This window comes from Phocoena sinus, chromosome 1 (assembly GCF_008692025.1).
Source record: "Phocoena sinus isolate mPhoSin1 chromosome 1, mPhoSin1.pri, whole genome shotgun sequence".
NCBI classification, from domain to species: Eukaryota; Metazoa; Chordata; class Mammalia; order Artiodactyla; family Phocoenidae; genus Phocoena; species Phocoena sinus.
This window is the reverse complement of record NC_045763.1, coordinates 108,790,523-108,808,007: the sequence shown is the minus strand read 5'-3', so window position 1 is coordinate 108,808,007 and position 17,485 is coordinate 108,790,523. Positions and strand designations below refer to the sequence as shown.

The 17,485-nt window shown below is 44.5% G+C and overlaps 1 protein-coding gene across 6 annotated transcripts in view; it reads left to right on the top strand.

The window, feature by feature from the left end:
* PDZK1 (PDZ domain containing 1) overlaps positions 1-17,485 on the top strand; it is a 50,395-nt gene that overhangs the window by 25,087 nt on the left and 7,823 nt on the right. For all 6 annotated transcript variants that reach the window (XM_032634612.1, XM_032634621.1, XM_032634631.1 and 3 more), the window contains 5 exons: positions 9,719-9,930; positions 10,928-11,174; positions 12,927-13,063; positions 14,297-14,492; positions 16,829-17,025. In XM_032634612.1, the coding sequence (XP_032490503.1) occupies positions 9,721-9,930; positions 10,928-11,174; positions 12,927-13,063; positions 14,297-14,492; positions 16,829-17,025 (987 nt within the window). In that variant the 5' untranslated portion in view covers positions 9,719-9,720. The remainder of the gene's footprint in view (positions 1-9,718; positions 9,931-10,927; positions 11,175-12,926; positions 13,064-14,296; positions 14,493-16,828; positions 17,026-17,485) is intronic.

The following is a 17,485-nucleotide window of genomic DNA, read 5'->3' as shown; positions in this document are numbered from 1 at the left end:
TCTCCTGGCCACCTTCATGGATTTATCAGTTTGAGCTCAGTGGAGATTTTGGTCCACATTCTTGAAGTTCCTGATTTGTCTTGGTAAATTGACCTCGTCTTCCTCTTTATCTCATTTTTTCCACGTCTCTCCTGCCTCGGTAGAGGTGTTCCATCTCATCAAGGCCAAACCCATTTGCTGTGCTCTCCATATCATCCCTTGATATACAAACATTAAAAATAAAACCATCCACGAACCCTGCTTTCCCCTTAAGCTGCTATCCCAACTCTCTCATTTATCTGTTTCAAGATGTAACTTTATTCATGGCCTCTGTTATTTACTAGTATTCACTTGCTTCTTAGTCCCTTATCTGTCCTGAACTTGCATTTCCTAAACTTAGCGGCATTTTCTGTTTTCATTCTCTTTACCTCTTAGCGTCATTTTGCATTGTTAACTATCCTGTCTTGAAATTCTTCTTTTAGCTTGGACTGTAAAGTCTTGGCCTTCTGATCATTCCTTCTCAGCTTCATCTTCTTGTCGCCTAGATGTCGGTATCATGCAAGGCTTTATCCTCGGCTCTCTTCCTTTCATGTTCTCACTCCCTTGTGTCACCGAGCACTGCCATGAGGACTCTAGTCCATCATCTCCTGAGCTCCAGGCTCACACTTCTGTCTACCTGCAGGATGTTCTGCCAAGTCCTCTGATGTAAAACTGCCTCAAACTGACTTTGCCATCTCGTTCCTCATAACTACACCATTTTTTTTTTTTTTTTTTGCGGTACGTGAACCTCTCACTGTTGTGGCCTCTCCCGTTGCGGAGCACAGGCTCTGGACGCGCTGGCTCAGCGGCCGTGGCTCATGGGCCCAGCCGCTCCGCGGCATGTGGGATCTTCCCGGACCAGGGCACGAACCCGTGTCCCCTGCATTGGCAGGCGGACTCTCAACCACTGCACCACCAGGGAAGCCCACCATCTTTTTTTTTAATTTAATTTTTAATATTTTAATGTTTATTTATTTATTCATTCATTTTAGCTGCACCGGGTCGTTGTTGTGGCATGCGGGATCTTTTAGTTGCAGCATGTGGATTTCTTAGTTGTGGCACGCGTGTGAGATCTAGTTCCCTGACCAGGGATTGAACCCAGGTCCCCTGCATTGGGAGTATGGAGTCTTACCCACTGGTCCACCAGGGAGGTCCCAGCACCATCTTTTATCTTTTTATTTTTATTTATTTATTTATGGCCGCGTTGGGTCTTCGTTGTTGCGTGCGGGCTTTCTCTATTTGTATCAAGCAGGGGCTACTCTTCGTTGCGGTGCGCGGGCTTCTCATTGAGGCAGCTTCTCTTGTTGTGGAGCATGGGCTCTAGGTGCGTGGCCTTCAGTAGTTGTGGCACATGGGCTCAGCAGTTGTGGCTCGTGGGCTCTAGAGCACAGGCTCAATTGTTGAGGCTCATGGGCTTAGCTGCTTTGCGGCATGTGGGATCTTCCCAGACCAGGGATTGAACCCGTGTGCCCTGCGTTGGCAGGTGGATTCTTAACCACTGCGCCACCAGGGAAGTCTCCTGCAGCATCTTTTTTTTTTTTTTTTTTTTTTTTTTGCGATATGCGGGCCTCTCACTGTTGTGACCTCTCCCGTTGCGGAGCACAGGTTCCGGACGCACAGGCTCAGCAGCCATGGCTCATGGGCCCAGCCGCTCCACAGCATGTGGGATCTTCCCAGACCGGGGCACAAACCCGTGTCCCCTGCATCGGCAGGCAGACTCTCAACCACTGCGCCACCAGGGAAGCCCTGCAGCATCTTTTAATGGTACAATTTTTATGCCAGTAACCAAGGCATGAACTTGTGAGTTGTTTTTTTTTTTTTTGCGGTACATGGGCCTCTCACTGTTGAGGCCTCTCCCGTTGTGGAGCACAGGCTCTGGACGCGCAGGCTCAGCGGCCATGGCTCACGGGCCCAGCTGCTCCGTGGCATGTGGGATCTTCCCGGACCAGGGCACGAACCCGTGTCCCCTGCATTGGCAGGTGGACTCCCAACCACTGCGCCACCAGGGAAGCCCTGGTTTTTTTTTTTTGACCTCTTCTTTTCTAACACCCAGCCCAAGTGGGCAGCATTACTTGGAAGATGTATTAAGTCTTGAGCTGCTGTAACAGAATACCACATGACAGAATAACAGAAGCCCATGTGGCTTAAATAGAAATTTATTTCTTCACAGTTCTAGAGGCCAGAAGTCCAAGATCAAGGTGCCAGCATTGTTGGTTTCTCCTGAGGCCTCTCTCCTTGGTTTGCAGATGGTGGCCTTATTACTGTGTCTTCACATGGCCTCTTCTCTGTGTAAATGCACTTCTGTGTCTTCTTATAAAGATGCCAGGCCCCACCTTTGTGACCTTATTTAGCCTTAATTATCTCTTTATAAGGCTGTATCTCCAAACGGTCATAAGGCCTCAACATAGGAATTTTGGGAGTGACAAAACTGATTCCATACAGAAGGGGAGTCTAGGAAAGTTATCAAGGGTGGTTAGTAGAAAAAACTGAGCAAGGGTAATAAATCCAGGGAAAGTATACCACTTATGGGGAAACAGACAGAATGAAAAGATGGCCACAGAATTAGGGTATCCTGGCAGCTCAGAGCTGAGAGGAGCCAAAAGCACAGCTACGTTCACATTGAGTGGTGACCTTAGAAGACTGAATTGTGCATGTACCACTCTGTGCAACGAGGCCTCTTGAACCCACAGCAAAACTGTGTGTGAGTGAGGTAAGCAGTAATTAGGGAGAGGAATAGGGACCTCTTGTATTTCCTGGACACTAGCCACGGTCAGTGTAAATAAATATTTTGGACATCTGTGTTGTACCTGTCCTGTCTGAGACCATCTCTGCATGGAGAAATCTGAGAGGACAGGATTGAAGAGTTAATACCACATCACTCAGTCCTCTCTGTAGTTCCTCCACCTCTGTCACCTCCATTCTATTCTCACAGCTGCCGGCTGGGGCAGGCCTTCATTGCATGTGAGTAGGACCATTACAAGAGCATCTTTCTTGACTTACCTCCAGTATGTCTTCGCTTCAGGCCATCCCTCTTGGAGCCCACCTCTGATCCTGTCCTTCCTCGGCTTATAACCTTTGCGTGGTCCCTGACCACCAAACTAAGGCCAGATCCCTTGGGCTGGTATTCGAGGCCTTTACAGTCTAACTTGTCATCTATGACGAAAGGACATCTTGGCTGTCCTCCTGTTGTCTTTTCTTCAGTCACGTTGAGTTTTAGCTCTTCTTTGACCATACCCAAGAACTTTCCCACTTCCATGCCTGAGGTCCACGCTATTCTTTGTGGCTAGAATGTTCTCTTCCTACTTCTGTACCTGTTGAAATCCTACCTATCTGTTGTCGATGTCTAAATCAAATCCTACCTAATGAGTGAAGCTTTCCTTAATTTGTCCCATGTTGTAGGTCTCATGGCATTTATATTCTGCTCATAGTGGTAGCTTTTTTTGTACTAAAACTTTTCCTTCACCCCCATTTAACTATAAAGTCCTTGAGGATAGAGCTGTTGTTTCACTTTATTCCATCAACCACTTAACAGTGTTTTGTGTATAAGTGTGAGGCAAATATTTGTGGCACGGACAAATGAAATCACATGTGGGGTAATATGTCTTCTTGATGTTCAGTAGAATTTTGAGGGGCCTGTGTGCATGATCCCGAACAATCTGCACCCACTTCCATATGCTAACTGGAGAATCTAATTGATTGGCCTCAGACAGGAATGGAGCTTGGGTTTCCACCCATAGCGTGATGGAGCAGGAGAAATGGCCTCAGCTCTTAGGGTGGTTAGGTTTGCTGGCCAGGGGAGGGCCCCCTCAGACTTAATTCCTTGGACCAAGAGCCCACGGGAGCTGCTAAAGGTTGTTTTCAGCTGCTGGATTCTGTTTCCTGGCTCAGAACTAGAACGTGGGGAGGGAGGCAGGGTCACAGCCTTTAGGTTGCCACAAACTTCCATGCTGTTGGCCGGGCAGGACTGTGGGCAGAGCTGGATCCTGAGGGCCTCTCCTAACCAGGCTGCCACCTTGGTTTCTCAAGTTGAGTAAAGGTGAGCTCAAGGTAGCCGTTAATATTTCACCCAACCTTGACATTCTTCTCTGACCCATGAGGGTGTTATCCCAAGACTGAGGGGAGAGAAGGGAAGCTGGGAGCAGCAAAGGGTAGTTTTGATCACTAGTTTCTTAAACTCGTGGGGATTCTAAAAATGCTTATGTTCAGGTTTCAAGCCTGGATTGAGTAAGTAGATCTGAGGCGGGGTTTAAGCATCTGTTTTTATAAATCTCTGCAGGTGATTCTGTGGGCCTGCTGGGATTGAAATTAAATTTGTAAGGTGATTGTGAGGATTAAATGAGATAATGTAGCATGCCTGACATATGGTGAGTTTTTAAACGGTAACGTGATTTATTATTACTGGCATCACCTGATGGTCTATAGATTTACACTGTCAACTAAGTAGATCTGTTCCCTCAGATGGAACCAGCTGCTGACTTTGGGTAGACAGCTCCCAGGGCTGAGGAGACGAATAAATATCCTCTAATTATTTCTGACTTCATTTTCCAGGAGTTGTCTTTTCCTTCTTCAGAAGAATTTGCTCTTCCCTGGCTTGTGTGTTAGCTGATCTATAGCAATTTCAGGATTCTTTTACAAAATAATACCTGGAAGCTTACAGGAGTTAGACAAATAACTCTGCTTTAGAGCAGGAAATAATTCGGAGAACCCTGTGTTCCATTTTGTATTGGGAGATGCTTTGTGTTCTTGTCAGGTTCCCACTGACCTTGAGACTCTCAAATATTTCTCAGGAGATCATGGATTTTTGATGAGCTAAGTGGCTTTAAGATCCCTTCACTCCTAGCCCTCCCCTGCACTGGAGGGGTACAGGGGCGCTTAAAGACATTCACGCCCATGGTATTTTTTAATGGGACCTTTCCATTTACAGCACCTATCGTGGAACAGGGGACTCTCTGACGTGCCGGGTGACAAGGCAGGCAAGCTTCACTACAAGTCCCACTGATGTGGGAATCAACTGAAATGGAGTCTCACTCTTTCTCCAACTAGCCCTGCTGAGGAAGGTCCTGTAGGTTCCAGCCCCAAACACACAAACTGAAGGGAAAATGAGGCTTCCTCTTAGCCTGGGCCAATTAAGCTGAACCCTTCTGGCTGTTTGAGTCTCACTTTTGTGGTTGTGTTCCTCTCAGGAACAGCTCCTGCCCGGACTCTTGGCTCTGTGCAGCACCGCTGGGGAGGGTGGGTGTTGACTCGGATCGTGTATGGGTCCATTTTGATGGCTGCCTGGAGCCGGGGGACCTTGGCTACCTTGGCCTTGGGAGAGTCCCCTGGGTCCTACCAGCTATTTTTCTCCTGTGGAAAATAGCCCAGTTGCTTCAGTTCTTTCTTTGGTCACATTCACAGGTCCTACCTACCCTCCTCTGTTGTCATTAGCTATAGTTCCTAACTTCTAAAATGTACCTACTTTTTCTTCTCGACCTTGGATATATTATTGCCTTTCCTGGTAGCAATAATCGAATCCTTTTAGAAGAAGGTGGGGTCTAAAGGTATGATTAATAATAAAGTTTGATTAAAAAAATCTCTTTGGCTCTCACCACTGAGTCTTTCCTGCCCACCAGCACTTTGTTCTCCTTCCCACAGACAAGAAACTTTGTTGCCAAAAATTGACTTTTTCCCCCAGAGCTCAGAAATGTTTAGAGCTTTCTTCCATTTCCAGTATTTTATTTTGGCTGTTTGAACTGTGGAGTAAGGCCTGCTGAGGGTTTAATGGACTCCAGCCTGAATCAGGTGATCGCTGATATGGTATTACGGAAATCCATAGGCCTTCACTAATTGCATCTCTCTCCACCATGGGATTCTGATCTCTGGATTCTCAAGAAGCAGAAGATGGGGGTGGGGGCTGAAGAAATAGCAAACAGTATCCTTTTTTTTTTTTTAAACTATCACCTTACTTATTTTTAATTTTTAAAAATTGAGGCATATTTGATTTATACTATTATATTAGTTTCAGGTATACAACAGTGATTCAAGATTTTTATAGACTATACTCCATTTAAAGTTATTATGAAATAATGGCTATATTCCCTGTGCAGTACAATATATCCTTGTAGCTTATGTATTTTATACATAGTAGTTTGTACCTCTTAATCCCCTACCCCTATCTTGCCCCTCCCTCCTTCCCTTTCGCCACTGCTAACTACTAGTTTGTACCTGTGAGTCTGTTTTAAACAAACAAACAATTCATTTGTTTGCTTTTCTTTTTAGATTCCACATATAAGTGATAATATACAGTATCTGTCTTTCTCTGTCTGACTTACTTCACTAAGCACAGTACCCTCCAAGTCCATCCATGTTGTTGCAAATGGCTAAATTTCATTCTTTTTTATGGCTGAGTAGTATTCCGTTGTGTGTGTGTGTGTGTGTGTGTGTGTGTGTGTGTGTGTGTGTGTATCACATCTTCTTTATCCATTCATCTGTTGATGGACACTTGTGTTGCTTCCATATCTTGGCTATTGTAAATAATGCTGCTATGAACATTGGGGTGTGTTTCTTTTCAAATTAGTGTTTTCATTTTCTTTGGATATATACCTAGGAGTGGAATTGCTGGATCATATGGTAGTTCTATTTTTAATTTTTTGAGGAACTTCCATACTGTTTTCCTTAGTGGCTGCACCCACTTACATTCCCGCTAACAAGTGTACGAGGGTTCCCTTTTCTTCACATCCTCATCAACATTTGTTAATTGTGGTCTTTTTGATGATAGCCATTCTGACAGGTGTGAGGTGAATGATATCTCACTGTGGTTTTGATTTGCAAGAAAAGGAGGAAGAAACAGGAAACAGTAGCCTTAAATACAGAGATCCTTCCTAGTTAGGCCCTGTGTTCCAGAGTTCCAGGCATCCTTATCATGGAGCAGTGACAGAGTCTTGCTAAAGTGACTGATGCCAGCCCTGATTTAGGGGTCAGTGTAAACCAGGCTTTGGACTAGACAAACCCAGGACTGGAGCTGGACCAGAGCCCAGCCCTCGTGATTCCTAGTTGAACTGTCTCTCTACAAGATGGCACAGGAAACAAACAGTTTCAGGGCCCTATGTAAGGCCAAGCTTTGGGGGTTTTGATCAGCTTTCTCTTGAGATTTTGCCCAGAAACAGGGATTTGTGTTTCCTTGTATATCAGACTCTCAGGTCTCTATTGAGATACAGGAAAACTTTGTCTCTTCTCTCCCCAAACACTGGACCGCCCTACGAGCAAGGAGGATTCATCTTCCATCCTTGAGAAAAAGAGTAAGATCCTGTGGTTGCCATTGCAGAGTGTGAGAGGGCTGAATTGCAGGGGTGGGTACCTTAGAAACAAGCATTCATACGCTGATCAGAAACATACTCATCTCTTGATGAAAACATAGCATCTAATGGCCCTTATTTTGAATAGTTTTAAGGACATGTTTCGAATTTTGTAGGATTTGGATGAGGTTTCTCTATAATTATTGATACTTCCAAATTTCAGAGGGCTTTTTTTTTTTTTCCCTTCAAGGCTTTTCAGGCCTAGGAAATTGAGAGCTGATAGGGATCTAGGGGTAAGTTTGGACATAGATGTAGATTCCAGTTGGAAAACGGAATGCTTGCAGGCTGGATGATCAGTAGAAAGAAAAGTCATGGGTCAGAGTCAGAGGGGCCACACGCAGATCCCTGCATGTGAGGAAGCCCCACGCTGGCGCTGCCCTCTTCTCCCCTAACTCCCTACTTTCCCCCTTTCCTCCCAAAGCAGCATCTTCCTGGCGGTTGGTCATGATAAGACAGAGCTGCAATGCTCTCCCAGGTGTGGATGGTGATCGTGGTGACTGTAGTTTCACTTTTCTCTGCCCTTGATCCTCATTGGGGTGGGCTTAGGCCTCAGGCCCTCATAAGAGATCACTTGAAACATTGTCTATTTATTTTTTTATTAAAATTTTTTTTTATTGGAGTATAGTTGATTTACACTGTTGTGTTAGTTTTAGGTATAGAACAAAAGTGAATCAGTTTTACATATACATATATCCACTCTTTTTCTTTTTTATTCTTTTCCCATATAGGCCACTACAGAGTATTGAGTAGAGCTCCCTGTGCTATACAGTAGGTTCTTGTCAGTTATCTATTTTATGTAGACTAGTGTGGAAACATTGTCCGTTTATTTCTTGTTTCCTTGGCTCCTTAGTCATTCATGCCCCTGGTGGCTTGGCTGCCAGACCCTGCAATAGCCCAGGGATCGGGCCGTGGGAGGCTTTCTGCTCCATTTGTACTGTATGTTTCTGTGGGCACAGAGTCAGAGGTGGCCATCTCCAATCACAATGGCGTGGCTTCTCGGGAGCCTGGAGCACTTTGCTGTCTCTCCTCCGCCCTCCACCCCCATGCCCTGTGCGGTCATCTGTTCCTGTCCCTCCAGGAGAAACGGATGGTTTATTCTGAGTTACTGGAGGGAGCTGTGACGAGGGGAACGTGAGGGCTTGCCGTGCAGGCAGATTAACCAGCAGAGTCTAGCCTACTGCTCTCGGGCCTCTGCTCTACACCAGCAGTTCTTGGCCTCTATTCTCAAGTGCTTAAGCCAGGAGGTGCTGGGGACCCCTGGCAGGAATCCTTTTTTTAAAAAATTTTATTGAAGTATAGTTGATTTACAATGTTGTGTTAATTTCTACTGTACAGCAAAGTGATTCAGTTATACATATTTTTCATATTATTTTCCATTATGTTTTTATCACAGGATATTGAATATAGTTCCCTGTGCCTAGCAGGAATCTGACCCTTAATGACTGGGTGCCAGGGCCCCAAGCTGTTGGTTTTCACACTTTTCCTTTCCTCCTCCTGTGGCCCAGAGCCTTGCTCTTGCAATGCGGTGAAAGGAGGGGCAGGATGGGTGGAAACGGAAGCGCTTCAGGAGGGAGAGATCTGACATGGCAGCAGGAATCCTCTCTCTGTCGGGCATCCCTACTCTGTTCTGACTGGAAATTCAGCGTCCTAGAAATCACTTTTCTATCTGTTTCCAATGTACTAGGTCAGCTCTCAGGCCTGGCTTCTCTGATTTTTAATTGTTTGAAGTCTTCCTTATCTTGTCTCACCTCACCACTCTTACTAATTCTTCAGCTCTTGGAAAAGTCATTTCTCCAGGAAGCCATTCTTAATTCTTCCCACCCCATTCCCTACTACCAAGACACTGTGTTATATTCTCCCTTATCATGCTATTCTTCCCTAGTAGATCATTCATCATGTGTTTCTGTAGAAACATGCTCTCCCTGATATGAGAGGCAAAGTATAGGTCTGTCTTGTCCACAGATTTATCTTCAATGCCCAGAACTTGGCAAGCTCTTCAAATATTTAAATGAAAGTAGACTTGGATTTTCTTAAAATTTTTAGGTAATGTATTTGGAACTAATTTCTTTTGGTCAGGGGACAAAGGGGAATTTGGTTTTGGAGCTATTGAAATGGAAGCATCTCTGTCCAGTACCTAGCCGAATACATGGGTCTGAAATTCACGTGAAAGGTCATCTTTGGGGAGAAATAGATTTGGAAGTCACTAGCAAGTCCTGGAAGGTGGCTTCCTATACCCCGAATGTTGCTACCTGAACAGTCTGGATTTGGTGTGACAGAAGAATAGAGGTATAGGAGATGGAGGACAGATTTCTCACCCCAGTTAGATTTTCTGTCTTGTGGAATTACCCATTTGTTTTTCATCACAGAAATGGCCTCCACCTTCAACCCCCGAGAATGCAAGCTGTCTAAACAGGAAGGGCAAAGCTATGGCTTCTCCCTGCGAATTGAGAAGGACACTGATGGCCACCTGGTCCGGGTGGTTGAGAAGGGTAGCCCAGCAGAGAAGGCAGGGCTCCAGGATGGAGACAGAGTTCTTAGGATCAATGGTGTCTTTGTGGACAAGAAAGAGCATACGCAGGTAAACGGGACATTTGGGGTTCTTCTGCTTCTAGGATCTCTTCAGCTCCCGCATCTCTGCTGATTCTAGTTTTGGGGGTCAGTGGAGCCTTCCTGGCTGCCACTGGCAAGGCAGGACACCTTTACGGCTATATTCTGCCGGCTAATCAAGTCTCCCATAATTAACCAAGAACTGTAAAAATTATTCCTAGATTTGAATAGTGTCAGGTCTAATATGCACTGCATATTTACTACATGAAAGGAACTATACTAGGCAACTTCATATTCATTATTTTGTTAAATCCCCACCACAACTCATGAGGTTCATATTACTATTCCATAGATGAGGAAGTGGGGGCTCAGTCACCTTAGCTTGCTAATGTGTTCATGTAGTGAACATGGGGGAGGGTCTGACCTTACCCCAATTCTGTCTGCCGCTAAGTGGGTGCTCTTTTCACTGTACTATGCTGTCTCCATAGACCCAGGAGGACCTGTTGTGCTCTAGGGCAGCATTTGTCCCTGGAAAGAACCAGTCCTAGTAAAAGTCCCCTGGGCTAGGGCTTCCCTGGTGGCGCAGTGGTTGAGAGTCCGCCTGCCGATGCAGGGGACGCGGGTTCGTGCCCCGGGCCGGGAAGATCCCACATGCCGCCGAGCGGCTGGGCCTGTGAGCCATGGCCGCTGAGCCTGTGCTCCACAACGGGAGAGGCCACAACAGTGAGAGGCCCGCTACAGCAAAAAAACACAAACAAACAAACAACAACAAAAAAAAAGTCCCCTGGGCTAGGGTTGGGCTATTACAGTAGTGCTAGAGGCCCAGCCTAATCTGTATCTGGATCTCGGGAGGAGCCTGGGCAGAGACAGCTGGGGCACAATCGGCTAGCTATTCGGGTGTCAGGGGTCAGCTAGTAGAATCTCCAGGGCCAGATAATGAGCCAGATGGTGAGCCCTCCCCCGGCCCCCACCCCGGTGGTTGATAGAGGGTTATTGTTAAAGTTAACCTTTTTCTTTCTTTCTCCTAGGTTGTGGATCTGGTCAGAAAAAGTGGGAATTCAGTGATTTTACTGGTCCTGGATGGGGATTCTTATGAGAAAGCTATGAAAAAACAAGTAGATTTGAAAGAGTTGGGTCAAAGTCAGGAGTCGAGTTTGAATGATAAGAAGCTGCCCTCTGTGATGAATGGAGGGGCACAGACTTGGACACAGCCACGGCTCTGCTACCTGGTGAAGGAGGGGAGTAGCTATGGCTTCTCTCTGAAAACTGTCCAAGGTGAGCTTGAGGGTGGGGCAGGGACAGACAGCTTTCCAGAAGGAAGATACTGTTATCTGTTAATGACTCCTTTGACTAATTTTCAGTTACTACGGAGATCCAACAGCAGCCTCTCTCTCCCTTTCCCTCCCTGGCCTTTCCCTTGCTTTGCACAGTTGTGCAAAGACAGCAGCACTGTGTGGGGGACACTGGGCACTCCGGTCCCCCAGTGTTTGTCAGTCTGAGCCTTTGAGGCCAGAGGGTTAGAGGGCTGATGCTTCTTCGTGGGTAAAGACGGAGGGGAGAATGGAGAAAAAGAGGCAAGAGAAGGGAGGTTCTCCACGATAGCCACTCTTGAATTAGAATGATATCTCTTTTCATCTCTCAGAATGCCCAGGTAGTCACTTATTCAAAAAATTCTTGAGTACCTATTTATGTATTAGCCACTCTTACAGTTAGGTGCTGAGGACACTGCAAAAATCCCCACCCTCCTGTGGCATTTAAATCGTACCCTCAGCTGTGGCCAAGCTCTGACGTGACTTCCTTACCTCTAGCTGAGAGGTACAGTGATTTGAGAAATCCCAACCATCAGAAAACACTAGAAGTTCTGTTTCCAGAATTTCAGAGCTGCAGGCTGACCCACGCTCAGTTGACCATGGTTTTCTAACGATTCCACTGGCATTGAGGTTGGAACCATAGCTGTGTTAGCCTTTTGGTTCCACCTCTAAGGTTGCTCCTTCCCTGTTCTTTCTGGTATTAGAGAGGTACTGATAGTGGGTCATAACTTGGTAAGTGCTAAACAGCAGACCAATAGTAAACACAAAATAGTTTCCAAGGCTTATTTAACCTGTAGCAAGAGAAATAAACTAGCTATAAGAGGTATTTCACAAGTTTGTCAGTTATTAAAACACAGTGATGTAGGTGATCAAGGGAAGCTTGGCATTTCTCAGAGGTTGGTTATCAGTAAAATGGTAAAAAAAAAAAAAAAAAGAAAGAAAGAAAAAGAAATTGTAATTCAGACTCTACTCATTTGGCCTTTGTGTAATGTCCATGGTGAATGGTTTAGGTTAGCATTATGAAGAAAATTTTTTCTTCATGACAAATACATATAGCAAGGTAACAGGAGAAATGTTAAGTATTTAAGGAAGCAGAGTTTAAATTACTGTTATTCTTTGCAAATTGTTTATGTAGTCATTATGAAGCTACCCTTTGCCTAGGCTGATATATTAATACCTTGAAAGAACTGACAGCATTTCTTTAAGAAGCACCTAAATCATACCACCTACTAATACACAATGACTGTGTGGATGTTTTCCTCTCCTCCTGTGCCTCTGTCCTCTTTAGCCTGCGTCAGTGAGATTTATTCACTCCACTGGATGTGGTGGTTGGTGAAAACATTAATTAAAGAGGACAGAATGGAGCAGACGACTTCTAATTCTACAAATGCAAAGAAAGGGAGTATGACGCAGGGATGCAGTGTGGGCATGATTTGGTACTTTCTGGTTCAAGAAGCCAGTGCCGCCTGAGATTGCTTCTTTGCATTTAGTTGGGCTCAGAAATCCTATTCAAATCAACAAAAGCCAACTGAGTAATGGCTCTGTCAAGCTTTGCGCTATGAGCTCTAATTGTCATTCTAAATCAGAAGCCAAAGTCTATTTGAGTTAGCCCTAAAATTTGAAGCTCTAATATTGTATTATTGGGAGAAAACCCTTTGCTGTTGGACTTTCCGTGTAATGGAGTTGTGACACTTGTTCACCTGTTACCCTCTTTCAGGTAAAAAGGGAGTGTGCATGATTGATATAAAACCTCAAGGTGTGGCTATGAAAGCCGGAGTCCTGGCTGATGATCACTTGATTGAAGTGAATGGAGAGAATGTAGAGGATGCCACCCATGAGGAGGTGGTTGAAAAGGTACATCCCAAAGGAGTACTTTTCTTACCGTATCTTTTACTCTGCTCTCATTGGAAGTGACAGGAAGACAGGAATGGTAGTTTATGATGGGAGGACTATAATAATGGGAAGCTAACCCTTTGTATTAAGAGCAAACAGACTCATTAGTGGTATAAAGTGTTAATATAGGGTTTTGGAAAAAGGCCTTTGCTAGTTTCATGTTGTCTTGAAGACAAGTGTTCTAAAGAACAATTACCTTTATCTTTTGAATCTTATTTGTAATTGATTGGAATTAATTCCAATTTAGAGGGGGTTGGAATCCCCCTCTAAATTTATAATAAAGTGAATGTTGAGCCAATGTTACTAAAATGTTTTAATACAAGCTGGAAGAGAACCAGTGTGGTGATGAATATTGAGCTACACATGGGGAGTATTTGAAGACCTGTTATATCCCAAATCTTATGTCTAGCATGGTTCCATGACACATGGAAAACACTCAGAGGATTTTTTAAAATAAATTTATTTACTTATAAAATTTAAAAATAAATTTATTTATTTATTTTTGGCTGCGTTGAGTCTTCGTTGCTGCACGTGGGCTTTCCCTAGTTGTGGCGACTGGGGGCTACTCTTCGTTGTGGTGTGCAGTGGCTTCTCTTGTTGCAGAGCACTGGCTCTAGGCACGCGGGCTCAGTAGTTGCGGCTTGTGGGCTCTACAGCACAGGCTCAGTAGTTGTGGCACACGGGCTTAGCTGCTCCGCAGCATGTGGTATCTTCCCGGACCAGGGCTCGAACCCGTGTCCCCTGCAATGGCAGGCAGATGCCTAACCACTGCACCACCAGGGAAGTCCGTCAGAAGTTTTCCTTTGGGGTCATATAGAACCTTGAAAATTGACCAACTTTATCTTCTCTTGGTAGAAGGATCTTTCAAAGTAGACCTTTACTTTCTTTTTCAAACTCCTTTCCTAGTCTTCACCTATATACCTTTCTGGGTACACAGCTCTCACTTGGGTTCAGTTAGCATCTGTGTGGGTGAGGTCATACTTAAGAAGGCAGAAAACAACAACTGTATGAGGGAAGACACATAATACCAGTGAGGTGGTAGAAAACAGTATTACAGCTTAAACTCAGGCCTCACATCTCATATTTCCTATTGAATCTATAGACTGTGTGCCTTGATACAGAAACTTTCCTATTTCCCAGCATCATTCTTGGAGATTGATGTTGGTCCTTCCTCACCTGCTTATGTTGTTGCAGGTGAAGAAGTCCGGAAGCCGCGTCATGTTCCTGCTGGTGGACAAGGAAACTGACAAGCACCATAGTGAGCAGAAGATCAAATTCAAGAGAGAAACAGCCAGTTTGAAACTGCTACCCCACCATCCCCGGGTTGTGGAGATGAAGAAGGGAAGCAATGGCTATGGTTTCTATCTGAGGGCAGGCCCAGAACAGAAAGGTAAGGCACTAGAAGAGCAGAAAACCTGGTAGTGTAACCATCCAATTCCTCATCCTAGTCTGACTCCAGAGTTCCTTTAGGCCCCCAGCCCCCCATCAGATTCATGAAGGAAGTAGTAAGAAACTAGGAAGCGTAGCTGGGTCGGTTTAACTCCGTGCATATGGGGGCCTGATGATGGGCATCCCTAGGATTCCACAGCAGAATTACAAGGCAGAATTTTGGATCTGGGCAGTAGTATGTTGGTAAATTGGCTCTCTGGACCAAAAAAAAGCCCTAATTTGTAGCATGTGTTGTTTTTTGTGGTGTAAATACTCCCACCATGTCTGATTTCAAGCCACCAACATGTTGTCACAGAATGCAAAGTTGAGAAGTGTTTTCATGAGTTGGTGTGAGGCAGCTCCAACACACCCCTAGGTCTGAGGCAGAGGGTGGGTTGGGATCTGGGACTTGAAGAGAACCAGGAGTCTTTCTGGTTCCTTGTAATTCAATAAGGAAAGAACTAAGGTCCTCCTACAGAAGCTGAATACATTAAAAAAAATGTAGGTTCAGGCCATGTGAACTGTTATTCACCCAGAAGTTGCTATTTTCTTTTAATCATATATTTATATTAATTTATGAAATACTAATTTGGTTCGTATAATGTAAAAACCTCCTCAGGGCCCTTGAGAATCTCAAGTGAATCAGACAAGAATTCTTCAGTCAAGAAGCCTCTTGTTTAGTAGAGGAGATAAGACATGTGTGTCCATAACTGAAGGTAGATGGTGAGAAGCACCTTAATACAGGGCAGATAAAATACTGTGGAGATTCAATGTTGGAGCAAGTTTTTCTCACTAAAAATGAACTGGGAGGCCTCTTAGTAAAGGCAGCACTTGAGCTCAGGCTTCGTAGTATGAATAGAATTTGGGCAAGTTGACGGAGTGGGGACAGGAAGGCCAGTCCATGAAGACAGGATTGTGTGAATAAAGCAGGAAAACACAGGCACAGTTTTACTGGCATCTAACGTGTAGCACAGAAAACCAAGTTAGAAAGCTTGGTCGGCGGGAAATGATGGACCTTTAGTGCGTGTTGAGGAGTTTGGACTTGTTTCTATAGTCAGTGGGGAGTTAAATGTTTTTTGAACAGTGTGAGAGAGAAGAAAAATTAAGCCTACAGTGTCTCGGGAGCTTTACACATCTCAATTACTCCTGATAATTCTGCAAGAATTGCTGAAATTGAGGACTTGAAGAAGATAGGATAATTTCTGTAAGGTCAAACAGTTAGTTGTGGTACAGCTAGGATCAAATTCAGGTCTGTTTAGTTCCAAAGCCCATGTTCATACTGTTGCCCTGGGGAGTGACTCGGTCAGACATTGCATCAGGATGAATCTGGAGGCAGGTCTGCATTGGAGAAGGGGAGCATTAAGGACAGGGAGAGAAACTGGTAAGGTGCTGTGGCAGTTTAGGTAGAATTTCAGGTAGAGGATCTAGGACTCGAGAAGAGGAGATGTATAAAAATATTAAGGTAGCACTGAAGGACTTGGCTGATTAGACATGGGGAGTGGATGCTGAGGAAGAATCAGTTGCGAAGTGTCAGTGCCTGGGGAGATGGTGCTCCCACTAACAGGTGACCAAGATGAGGGAGACGGGCCAAGATGATTTTTGGTTTGAATACATTACATACATTGGAGGAATCTATGGGATATCCAGTTGGAGATGCCAAGCAGCTAGCTGGAAAAGTGAAACTGGAGCTTGTTAAAACTCAATGAAGGACAAAAAAAAGTGTGAGTGATCTGGAGGCATCTGGTGAAGATAGTTTAAGTCACGAGAATAAGGCTAAAGACACATCCTTGTGGCGTCCACACACAAACGTGTTCACAACTGAATTTGCCCAACTGCTACGAAAGTGCCAGCATGGGTTTCCTAGGGTCTGAATTCTTTGGTTTTGTTCATCATTCTTCCCTTCCCCCTTTTTTCTTTACGGCAACTTCTACATAAGATGTACAGATACAAGTATGCACACTGACTTCCTGGGACTTTGCTGACCCTTCTTACTGCTGAGCATGCTATTTTGTTAAGATTGAATCCCAAACACTTTTAGTAACAACATTCTTTAAAACCCTTTCATTATTAATGGCTGGGTTTGTTCTTGGAATGAGTTCTGACCAAAGAATGAGGCTGGATAGGATGTGTATTGTATAGACATCCTAGGGTGCCAGTGGGAAGGACAGGAGTTGTACTCAGCATGCCTTTTATATCTATTTTATAAGGGCTTTAGGTTCCAGCAGAAATACCCCAGGTTGTTTTTTAGTGGTCTTTCTGATAATTTTATTAAATTTTTTTTTTGGTGGGGGTGAGTAGGTCAAATCGTTAAGGACATAGATTCCGGAAGTCCAGCAGAGAAGGCTGGCTTGAAGAACAATGACCTGGTGGTTGCTGTCAACGGCGAGTCTGTGGAGTCCCTCGATCATGACAGTGTGGTGGAAATGATTAAAAAGGGTGGAGACCAGACTTCACTGTTGGTGGTGGACAAAGAGACGGAAAACATATATAAAATGGTAAGTAATACAAGGCCACATATTCATGAATTAAGGTTGGGTCCATTCAGTCATGCCCTCAAACTTTGGCTAAGTTACCACTTTGATCTTCATACTGGAAGGGGCATAAAATCATCATAAAGGCTGCATTGAAGCTCAAATTGGTAGAGATAAGAGAATGCCAAGTGATTGGTACATGAGTTTTAAGTCCCTAGATTCAAGATTTTGAAAGAATTTGCAAATATAACTGCAGAATCTCTCTTGGTGACCTAGGAAAAACCTATGGACAATAGCCTGGAAATAAGCAGATGTAGCCCTAACTTTCCCAAATAGGGAATAATTGGATTTTAAACTATAGACCAATACATTCTATCAATCCCGTGTAAAAGCCGAGAAAGGATTATTAAACAGTTTATAAGCCCTTAGCAAGGGAGTAGAAACACAGATTCACCAAGACCAACTGGTGTCAAACTAACCTTAT